The sequence below is a fragment of the Natrix helvetica genome (assembly GCF_964273705.1).
Source record: "Natrix helvetica genome assembly, chromosome: 1".
NCBI lineage: Eukaryota > Metazoa > Chordata > Lepidosauria > Squamata > Natricidae > Natrix > Natrix helvetica.
This window is the reverse complement of record NC_138548.1, coordinates 283,047,548-283,059,651: the sequence shown is the minus strand read 5'-3', so window position 1 is coordinate 283,059,651 and position 12,104 is coordinate 283,047,548. Positions and strand designations below refer to the sequence as shown.

General features: G+C 39.4%; 1 protein-coding gene across 1 annotated transcript in view; it reads left to right on the top strand.

Moving 5' to 3' along the window:
• Window positions 1-6,870, top strand: part of GFPT2 (glutamine-fructose-6-phosphate transaminase 2) — a 28,045-nt gene extending 21,175 nt beyond the window's left edge. The window contains exons 18-19 of the mRNA XM_081936316.1: window positions 3,896-4,057; window positions 4,971-6,870. Of these exons, the coding sequence (XP_081792442.1) occupies window positions 3,896-4,057; window positions 4,971-5,015 (207 nt within the window). The 3' untranslated portion in view covers window positions 5,016-6,870. The remainder of the gene's footprint in view (window positions 1-3,895; window positions 4,058-4,970) is intronic.
• Window positions 6,871-12,104: the final 5,234 nt, after the last annotated feature.

Sequence of the window (12,104 nt, the reverse complement as noted above, 5' to 3'; positions counted from 1 at the left end):
AAATAATATTAAACTAACTGAATATATATGAACAAGATCATTGGGGAATATCTATTGACTGAAACAAAGCTCATCATTTGAAATTTGAAAGATTATTTGAAGAATGAAGCGCTAAAGACCTGAATACTTGGATCAAACAGTACTACTACACTAAATCTTCTTAGTTCTCAGAAAAGACTTTATATTTTAAATAAAATGTATTACCGAAGGCCTGAACTATACATATATCTGGCAACTGGAAGAAATTAAACACTGCAGAATTATAAACATCTGACAGAATAGTGTACAAAAATTCCTCATGTAGCAAAACCCTGGTTTAGCAGTCTTAGGATTTAAAAGTCAAAGTTTTTGGACCTGAAGTTTTGTCTGAATTTTAGGGATATTTGACTCCAAAAGCAGACAAAGTAAATTTTTGCTGGATTTAATTGAGATAACGCAAATAGAGGGTTGTTTGTGAGTTCAGAGTTTGCTATTTCAGGTGTAGAATTAATCCCACCAAGCCTTCTTACATGTTTTAATTTCATAAAAATTATTTGAGTCACTAAGACTATAAGACCCAATGTGTACAATATTAATAATTTAGTAATATATTAAGAACTGTATAATTATGTCATACTATTATGATCTGGAAGATCATTTGGGAATGTGTAATTTTCAGCTGAAATTGATTCTTCAGAGCTCGGTAAACTACTTAGAGGAAAGAGTGGGAGAAAAAAAGACAATGTTGTAAAAATCTTTTGAAGAAGACATATTATTGCCTCTTAAATCCATAAAATCTTCAAATGCTAATTAGGTTTAGCTGGTAAGAAGTTTGCTAGCAGTTCATTTTAATGCTATGTTTTTCTAGGAATTTATATTTTTATAACAGAAGTATAAAATACTTAATTATTCTCTACCACTCTTTTGTAATATAAAAACAAGATAAACTACCCCATTAGAGGGGGGGAAACTCTTTTCTTATTGTTTTAGTCATCTATATTTAATTAACTAGAATCTTGGGATTTCAGTGCTGTTAGCTAAATCAAAAAAGCTGAAAAAATATTTTCAAAAAGGCAATAGTAAACTACTTATATATTGTTGCAAGGAACTGTGTAGATATTTCTATGAACTTAACCAACAGCAGAATTTTTCTCAAAGGACATTTTATCTCTTAAGGGCATCCTAACAACCACAGTTGTAAGTCAAAGAAACAAGAACTAAAGTGAAGCTAACTTGATCTCTCTTCACAATGGTGTTAGAATTTGGAACTAGACAAAAAGCTTTTGTTGTTTTCTTGACTGGTATGTCTGTGAAAGTAAACACAATGAAATTGCTATTAAAATTGCTTTTAATAATTAATATAGTAATTAATTCATAGATCATGGATACAATCTTTTTTTGATGTCAACTAACCTAGCTGTCATATTTTGTCATTTCATATACCGTATTTTTTGGAGTATAAGACGCACCTTTTTTCCTCAAAAAGAGGCTGAAAATCTGGGTGCATCTTATACACTGAATACAGCATTTTTTGCCTCCCGAAGCCCCGCCCCCGTCACCAAAATGTCCATGCGTACCCTTATGGAGGCTTTCAGAGAGCTCCTGGGGACTGGGGAGGGCAGAAATGAGCAAACAAACGGGCCGGTTTTTGCCCTCCCGGTCCCCAGCAGCATTCTTTAAACCTCCATAAGACTATGCATGCAATTTTTTTGACAAAAATCGGGCCCATTTTCATGAAAAACAGGCCATCTTTTTGCTCATTTTTGGCTCCCCCACCCCACCAGGAGTACTCTGCAAGCCCTCCCCCAAGGCTATTCATGCCTTTTTTTTAAAAAAAAAGGGCCCGTTTTCGTGAAGTTTGCAGAGTGTAAAAACTTTCCCCCCCTTTCGGAAAGCTCTTTAACTGATTGATGAGAATTACATTGATCAAGTGCTGTGCCAGCAGAAACACAGTCTTAGGTGCTGCAGATTGTCAGCGATTTCAATACAATATATAATACAATACAATAGCAGAGTTGGAAGGGACCTTGGAGGTCTTCTAATCCAACCCCCTGCCTAGGCAGGAAACCCTATACTGTTTCAGACAAATGGCTATCCAACATCTTCTTAAAGACTTCCAGTGTTGGGGCATTCCTTCTCCAGAACATGGATAAATACATCTGGAAACATCTACCTACTCTCTCTCTCCCTCTCTCCCTACCTACCTACTGTAGTTCTTTTTCTCTCCCCCCCCCCGCCAGCTACCTACATACCTACCTACTCTCTCTCTCCCTACCTATCTACTCTCTCCCTCTCCCTCCCTTTATCTACCAACCTACCTACTGTCTCTCCCTCTCCCTACCTATCTACTGTGTTTCTCTGTCTCTTTCTAGTTCTCTATCCCTCTACCTACCTAACTACTCTCTCTCTCTCTCCCTACCTACTTGGTACATCTTATACTCTGGTGGATCTTATACTCTGAAAAATACGGTAATAGCCAATTGAATGAGGATTTTTCCTGTTCTAATTCAATTTTAGCAGAGTTACAAGAGAAAATGGGGAAAATATTCCCATTTGCTCTATATTATCCATAAAGTTATAAGTTAACAAGATCTCAGTCACTACCTCTCCACCATTAAATTTACTTATTCCTCTTATGGAAAGTGAGATGCTGCATATCTTGAATGTTATAGTTCTCCTTTTTTGCTCTTTCAGTAGCAGTGCATTTACTTTTGTGGCGTTTACTAGGAATTCTCTTTTCTCTCCAGGCTCTAGTTTTAGATAAATTGAGCATGTAATATCTCCCTGTACTTTTCTATCCCCCCCGTTCTCCCCCCCAATATATTTTTATATTACCCCTTATACATAATTTTAATTTGCCATATTTGCTAGATACATGCTTTTAGTTTGCTGAGAGCTTGGGGGCAAGTGAAGACAAAAAAAGACATTTTAAAAAAATGCAATGTTTCCTATTTGTTAAAATAGTAATAATAGTAATATACTCCTTGGTTTATGTCCATTTGTTCAATGACTGTTCAAAGTTATGACAGTACTGGAAAAAAATGGATGTACAAGCAGTGTCTGAAGTTTCAATTGTTGTAGCACCCCCACGATCAAGTAATTGCAATCCAGATGCAGCTCAAAATTATGACATACCAAGATCAAAATAAATGGGGAACCTGGCAGCAAAAGTCACAAGTCATTCTGGAAAAGTGCTTCGGCCTGCAACCCCATCTTCCCCTTGGCTCTTGTGAGGCCTTCACTGAGCCTTCTAAGCTCTCCTTGGCCTTCCTTGATTTGCATGAGGCCTCCCAAGCCTTTCCCATCCTTCCCCATCCCAATGTGGCACCCCAAGCTCCTTATCTGAGGATCTTTCCACTTCTGATTAATAACCCACAAATCTTGAAGTTATGATGGCAATTGAGGCTGTCAGGATTGCCATCATTAATCGATATCACTGCACTTTGCAATAGCCTTACCTAGTGATGGCGATCGGGGTCGTGATTCCTGTCATAGCATGTGGACTACATGTAATATTATATTGGGTTACTGCAGCTTCAATGTTTATCAGTAATGATACTAAAGCATTTGGACTGTTGCAATTTAGATTGAAGCCAAAATGATCAATACCTGTATGCATTATTTTAGTTTAAATGCAATAGTATTTTCAATGTTGCTTAGTATTCTTGCTACATTTATTTATTTTTTAAAATGTACATGGCCACCCAATTCACTCTTAGTGTTTCTGGGTTACTTACAAAGATAAAAACCTAATTTAAATCTTATTGTTGGGCAGCATAAAAATGTAATAAATAAATAAATTACTAAAAATAACCTGCTACATATTGGAAAAGTTTGCAAAATACAGCAAATCTATATATAATCAATACTTGATTAACCATTAATATTAATCCATACTACTTGCCTTGTTTCTTAGGGCCGCCCTATTATTTTATGTTCTAGAGAAGATACGGAGAGCTCCAAATTTGCTTACAAAACAATTGAGTTGCCACAGACAGTTGATTGTCTACAGGGAGTCTTGAGTGTGATCCCTCTACAGCTGCTTTCATTCCACCTGGCTGTTCTCAGAGGATATGATGTAAGTTACTTCCATATTTAGTCATTCCAATTAAAGCAAGCACAGTTGGATACTTCCTGGTTTCTTCAAATCAGTAACAAGAATGTGTGATAGAATTTAAACAACTAGCTATAAATAATTTTGGTCACTATAAAGATTAAGAAATGATTAGCATTTATGCATCTTTTAATTTGAACCATAAACTTCAGTAAAGACAGAACTAACCATCTTGCTTGGTGTGTGATACTATTATCCAAAATATAGGCATAAGAGCCAAGTAGTGATTGTGATGAGCCAAGCAATGATTTGAAGAATCACCACTATTGAATATTGTAGACTTTGTCATTTTCTTAGCTTATAAAAAGCTCAAAAGATGACAAAGAATGCAGGGTCTGGGTTCATGGTACAAATGAAATGAAACAAAGAAAAGTTAGAGTAATGCAGAAGTCAAACTAAACCAGCTACAGTGGTGGGTTGCAGATTCTGTTCCAACCGATACGGTTGGAACGGGCTAGGCGGTGTCCACGTGGGCACGTGCGCATCACGCACATCACGTGCATACGTCTTTGCGCTTCTGCGAGCCTCCATGACGCTCCAGCTGCTCAGCAGAGCATCGCACAGGCACAGTACGCACTGTGCACGTGTGCAGAAGCGCTGAAAACATAAAAGGATGGTAAGAAGCGAGGGTGGGCGGGTGGACCCTCTGGAGCACCGTACGGAACGGTATCTGGTGCTCCGGGCTGGCTCTGGTACACCCGTACTGGGGCGTACCACCTGTAACCCACCACTGGCCAGCTATCTAAGGATGTTAGTAGTTTTGGCAAATATCTACATAGTTTGGAAAGACATACAGCCATTAGGATATTTTATTTTCCTTTTAAATTGGATAATTTCTATTGTGGTATGATGAAAAACTTTTTTTTTCTTTTTCCAGGTGGATTTCCCAAGAAATTTGGCTAAATCTGTGACTGTAGAATAAGTATCATGTTATAAAATGTAGCCTGATAATTTCATGATGCTAAGTTAGGATTTGTTTAATCTAACTTTGTCTGGTTTCAGTAGGTAAACTCACCACAATCATGGCTATTTCTTGGCAGCTTGAAGCCATGATCTGACAGTGATTTTCAAATCCTGATTTATTTTAATCAACTTGTTATGTCTAAACTTGGACTCCTGGTTTGTTTTTGAATTTTGTCAGTGCAATTTAAAAGTTTTAAAAGATACCATTCATCAGGATAAATGCTCTTCTTTTCTTTCCCAAATCCATAATTTTCCTGTTAACATTCTTCTTTCCAAGGTGAACTCTCTATGTGTAAGACAGAGACCAAGCATCTCATTTTCCTAAAAGCTCAATATGCATTTCTCAGAAGGGAAACTAATGAGGCTCAGTAAAATATCATTAGGGAAAGCATATCTTAAATAAAAACCCCAAAACCGTATATACCTTTTTTTTTAAATGGAGAAAACCAGAAATCCTTTCCAGAAAGTTTGTCCACAAAACACAGACAAAATGCACATGTTATTAAAGAGACCAATAAACATGCAAACAACTTTAGAAATAAATGCACAACTATCCATATAAAATATATGGGCACACCTACCATTGCTACAGGCAGCCCCATCCTTTATGTGATAGGATGCTTAAGAAATGGTAGAGAAAGAAATCACAGGACAACTCATGGTTATTTTTTGTCTGAGAGATCAACTGGTTTGTTCAAATGTCTTTTTTGGGTTTCAAGCAAGTATTCTAATTATTCTGACCCTTCACTTCAAACCATAACTGTTTTTACTGTGAGTTTTTTAACATGAGAGTAGTGAACCAATAACCAGCATATTGTTAAGTAAAAAATATTTGGAATGATGTCTTTACTTTTTTGGGGAAGGGGAAAACTGCTTACTGTGCCTTTACATACCTTACTAAGTGCTCTTGCTTGTAGCATTACTGAAATAATCAAATTGCCAAAGAAAGAAAAAAAACTTGTTGTTTACATATGTTTAATGAATAGTGTTTTTTACAACTGTGCAATATATGTATATAACTTTTTTCTGAGTTACTGTGAATAAATCAACACTATGAACAGCCTGATGCTATACATGTTTGCTCAAACTAAGTCCTTTTGAAATTGGTAAGATTTGCTTTTGGGTACATGTACATACAATGGTTGTCTTACTTTTAAATACAAAGTATTTATATGTACACATGTATAGCATTTAAGTTATTTAGCATATTGATTACCTCTACTAGTAGATAATGCCTAGGAATGAATCCTTGTTAAGTTTGTATTAATTTGCTACATTTACACATCTCATTAAGGCAGAATAAATGATGCAGTCACTCTCACCTGACTTCCTGCCAGAGTAGCTCAAACACCCATAGAATCCCATTCTGTGGTTTGGTTAACATAACTAAATCAGGAACTCTCTTTTTCTTCCTGCTTACAAACCAGAGTTGGAAGCTACAGGACAGCCAAGCAGAAATGTTCAAAGACCACGAATGAGTCTGGTTTAAACAATATGTGAATGCAGTCACATGTATATTGACTATTTTACTTTGAGCAATTGTACTTTTAACTGAATTTCTATTACATTTACCTGACTTTTTATATTTCTGTACTGTTGTTAATGGAAACTTCTCAAACATCATTAAAAGTTGATTGTGTTTTTGTTGAACTGTTGTGTTTAGATAAAATACATTATACATGCCTCAGACTATATTTTCTTGAACAGTTGTATTTAACCCTATAAATTTACTGCATATTTTGTGCATACGTTTCTACTTAACCATCATACAACCAAAACACTATGCAAATTAAAGAAATCATTGATTACAGAAATGTCTTGATTTTGCTGCATCTGATTTTTTTTTTACTAGAACTGTTATGTATAAAAGCTGTCTACAATATTCTGTGACTAGGAATGGGTCACATTTGATTTTTAAAATCTGGAGTCAGTGGCAGATTTTAAGCAAAAAATTGGGAACTGTTGGAAAGAAGGCAAACCCCAGTCCTCAGTGGGATTTTACTTAGGATGTTCTGAGTCCTGTATCTGTCTTTGAAGGACATGTGGTGGTGAGGATTTGCTATAGTTTTAATCTGGTCAAGTTGAAAAATCCCATTTATTAGAGGTTGAATTTATTATTTTGATCCCTTTTGTTGCCTTCAGTATGCCAGGATGCTTTATTGACCTTCAGTATAATACAATACAATAGTAGAGTTGGAAGGGACCTTGGAGGTCTTCTAGTCCAACCCCCTGCCTAGGCAGGAAACCCTATACCATTTCAGACAGATGGCTATCCAACATCTTCTTAAAGACTTCCAGTGTTGGGGCATTCACAACTTCTGGAGGCAAGCTGTTCCACTGATTAATTGTTCTAACTGTCAGGGAATTTCTCCTCAGTTCTAAATTGCTTCTCTCCTTGATTAGTTTCCACCCATTGCTTCTTGTTCTACGCTCAGGTGCCTTGGAGAATAGTTTGACTCCCTCTTCTTGGACCCCTGAGATATTGGAACACTGCTATTATGTCTCCCCTAGTCCTTCTTTTCATTAAACTAGACATACCCAGTTCCTGCAACCGTTCTTCATATGTTTTAGTCTCCAGTCCCCTAATCATCTTTGTTGCTTTTCTCTGCACTCTTTCTAGAGTCTCCACATCTTTTCTACATCGTGGCGACCAAAACTGAATGTAATATTCCAAGTGTGGCCTTACCAAGGCATTATAAAGTGGTGTTAACACTTCACGTGATCTTGATTCTATCCCTCTGTTTATGTAGCCTAGAACTGTGTTGGCTTTTTTGGCAGCTGCTGCACACTGCTGGCTCATATTTAAATGGTTGTCCACTAGGACTCAAAGACCTCTCTCAAAGTTACTACTGTTGAGCAAGGTACCACCTATACTGTACCTGTGCATTTCATTTTTCTTGCCTAAATGAAGAACCTTATTCTTTTCACCAATGAATTTCATTTTATTAGATAGTGCCCAGTGTTCAAGTTTGTCAAGATCCTTCTGTATCTTAAGCCTATCTTCTGGAGTGTTGGCTATTCCTGCCAGCTTGGTGTCATCTGCAAATTTGATGAGTTCCCCATTTATTCCCTCATCCAAATCATTGATGAAGATGTTGAAGAGTACTGGGCCCAAAACAGAGCCTTGGGGTACTCCACTGCATACCTCCTTCCATGTAGATGCAGTTCCATTGAGAATTACACGTTGAGTACGGTTGGTCAGCCAGTTACGAATCCATCTGGTGGTGATGCTGTCTAAGACACATTCTTCTACTTTATCTAATAGTAGGTTATGGTCTACCTTATCAAATGCCTTACTGAAGTCCAAGTAAACTATATTGACGGCATTCCTATGATCCACTAATTTTGTCACTTTGTCAAAGAATGCAATAAGATTAGTTTGGCATGATCTGTTTTTGACAAACCCATGTTGGCTTTTGGCTATTACTTTGTTTACTTCTAGGTGTTCGCTAATTCGTTGCTTGATTATCTTTTCCAGAATCTTTCCTGGTATTGAGGTCAGGCTAATAGGTCTATAGTTTCCTGGGTCTATTTTTCCCCCCTTTTTTGAAGATGGGAACCACATCAGCTCTTTTCTAGTCCTCTGGCAGTTCCCCGGTGCTCCAGGATCTCTGAAAGATACAGTTCAGTAGTTCTGAGATCTCGTACCAGATCTTCCAGATACCAGAAGCAGATCTTCCTTCTGTTCTATCTGGGCATGTAAAAATAGTTTTAAATGGTACCTTATAAAAGTGTATAGGGATATGTTTGAGGCTGAAATACTTTATAAATACAATATAGACACTGACATTTTTGTTTATTTCATATTAGCCTCCCACTTTAGGACAAGAAGTCTTTATAGGGATTTAATAGGGATTTAAAATGAGTCTGGTACCTTTCCAATGCACACATTTTATTAAACAACATAACACTTCAGTGAGTTATAACTAACATAATTGAATGTATAGAATGGTTGAACTGGTGTAGCTTTATCGCTAATTAGATTATTTTGTGTAATTCAAACCAACATACAAATTTTATTTCCCCCCACAAAAACTCATTGAGGTTGGTTGAACTAAGAGAAAATGACTGGCCAAAAATCACCTGACTGGCTTTGATGCATAGGGGTGGACTAGAACACCCAATCTCCCAGTTTCTACTTTAGTATCTTAATGACTACACCTAACTGATTGTTTAAAATAAGGTATGACCCAGCAGCATGTAGGTAGAGAAATGATGATACAGAAGCAGGTGGCACACTAGACACATTGCAAATACTCATCAATTAGCATGTATAATCTGTAAAAAACCCATTGTATTAAGATCTGAGATAGCAGAATAACAAAGTTGGAAGGGGCCTTGGAGATCTGGTCCAAACCGCTGCTTGAGGAATCTGTATGCCATTTCAGACAAATAGCTGTCCAATCTCTAATTAAAAGTCTCCACGGATGGAGAAGTCCCAACTTCTGGAGACAACTTGTTCCATTATTAATTGTTCTGTCAGGAAATTTCTACTTAGTTCTAGGCTGGTTCTCTCCTTGATTAGTTTCCATCCATTGCTTGTTGTCTGCCTTCAGGTTCTTTAGATAGGTTGACCCCATCTTCTTTGTGGCAGCCCCTTAGATATTGGAAAACTGCTGTCATGTCACCCCTAATCCTTTTTTGTTAAACCAACAATACCTAATTCCTGCAATCGTTCTTCATGTTTTAGCTTCCAGTCCCTTAATCATCATTGTTGCTCTTCTCTGCACTTTTAGTCTCAACAACTTTTTAATATCGTGGTGACCAAAACTGGATGCAGTACTCCAAGTGTGGTCTTAAGACATTATAAAGTGATATTAACACTTCACATGATCTTGATTCTATGCCTCTGTTAATGTAGTCTACAACTGCGTCGGCTTTTTTGGCAGCTGCTACACCCCCGCTGGCTCATATTTAAGTGATTCATTTAGAATCCACTAGGACTCCCAAGATCCCTCTCTGTTACTACAATTGAGACAGGTGTCACCTGTTTTATACCCATGCATTTGATTTTTCTTGCCTAAATGTAACTAGTTTCCTCACCATTGAATATTGTTTTGTTAGATGGGGCCCAGTGTTCAAGTATGTCAAGATTCTTCTGTATCTTCAACCTATTTTCTGGAGTATTGATTACTTCTGAATACACTGATGCCCATGACATTAGGTTGAAAACCCATACTATTTTCATCATTTAAAATAGAAAATCAGAATGGTTTGATAGATTTTCATATTTGGTTTGGGTCAAGGATGACCCACATGCTTGCCTTTGTTTGTTTGTTTGTTTGTTTGTTTGTTTGTTTGGATTTATATGCCGCCCTTCTCCAAAAGGACTCAGGGCGGCGTACAACATTAAAAAACACACATCCCAAAAGTTAAAAAAAAAAATAAATCCATATCCCAAAAAACAAACCGAATTTAAAAGACAATACATTTAAAATAAGTTAAAATTAACAGGCCAGGCCGGCTTGCTGGAAAAGCCAACTTTTTAGGGCGCATCAGAAGGACCGGAGGTCAGGGATTATGCGAAGCTCCGGGGGCAGCTCATTCCAGAGGGAAGGTGCTCCCACAGAGAAGGCTCTCCCCCTGGGGGTCACCAGCCGACACTGTCTGGCCGACGGCACCCTGAGGAGGCCAACTCTGTGGGATCGTACTGGACGGTGGGAGGCTACTGGTGGCAGTAGGTGGTCTCGCAGGTACCCTGGGCCTAAGCCATGGAGTGCTTTAAAGGTCATAATTAATACCTTGAATCGCACCCGGAAAACAACCGGCAACCAGTGCAGGCCACCTAAAAGGGGTGTAACATGGGAGCACCTAGGTACCCCCATGATAACCCGCGCGGCCGCATTCTGGACCAGCTGAAGCCTCCGGATGCTCTTCAAGGGCAGCCCCATGTAGAGAGCATTGCAGTAGTCCAGGCGAGAAAGGACGAGGGCATGAGTGACTGTGCACAGAGCATCCCGATCCAGAAAGGGGTGCAACTGACGTACCAGGCGAACCTGGTAAAAGGCCCCCCTGGTCACGGTCATCAGGTGTTCTTCTAAACTAAGCCGCGTATCCAGGAGGACTCCCAGATTGCGAGCCTTCTCTGAGGGGGCTAAAATTTCTCCCCCTATCGTCAAAGATGGAATAAGATGTACAAATCGGGATGACGGAAACCACAGCCACTCAGTCTTGGAGGTATTGAGTTTGAGCCTGTTCCTCCCCATACAGATCTGCACAGCCTCCAGGCATCGGGACATCACGTTGAGGGCATCGTTTGGGTGGTTTGGAGTAGAGATGAAAAGTTGGGTATCATCAGCATATTGATGATACCGTACCCCAAAACCACGGATGATCTCGCCCAGCAGTTTCATGTATATGTTGAACAGGAGGGGTGAGAGAACCGACCCCTGGGGCACCCCACAAGTGACGCGCCTGGGGGTCGATCTCTGCCCTCCAGTCAACACAAACTGCGACCGATCCGACAGGTAGGAGGAGAACCACCGTAAAACGGTGCCCCCCACTCCCAACCCCCCGAGTCGTCGCAGTAGGATACCATGGTCGATGGTATCGAAAGCCGCCAAGAGGTCTAATAGGACCAGGACAGAGGAACAGCCCCTATCCCGGGCCCACCAGAAATCATCAACCAACGCAACGAATGCCGTCTCCGTGCTGTACCCGAGCCTGAAACCCGACTGAAATGGATCCAGGTAGACAGCTTCATCCAGGTACTGGGGAAGCTGACGTGCTACCACACTCTTGACAACCTTTGCTACAAAGCGAAGGTTGGAGACCGGACGATAGTTGGCTAAAGAAGCTGGGTCCAGGGAAGGCTTCTTGAGGAGGGGCCTCACCACCACCTCCTTCAAGGCAGTGGAAAAGAACCCCTCTCTCAATGAAGCATTGGTAATCGCCTGGAGCCAGCCTCGTGTCACCTCCCGGGAAGCCGAAACTAACCAAGAGGGACACGGGTCCAGCACACAAGTGGCAGCACTGAGTCTCCCCATAATCTTGTCCATGCCTTTGGGGGTCACAGGGTCAAACCCATTCCAGATTGTCTCCTCAAGAT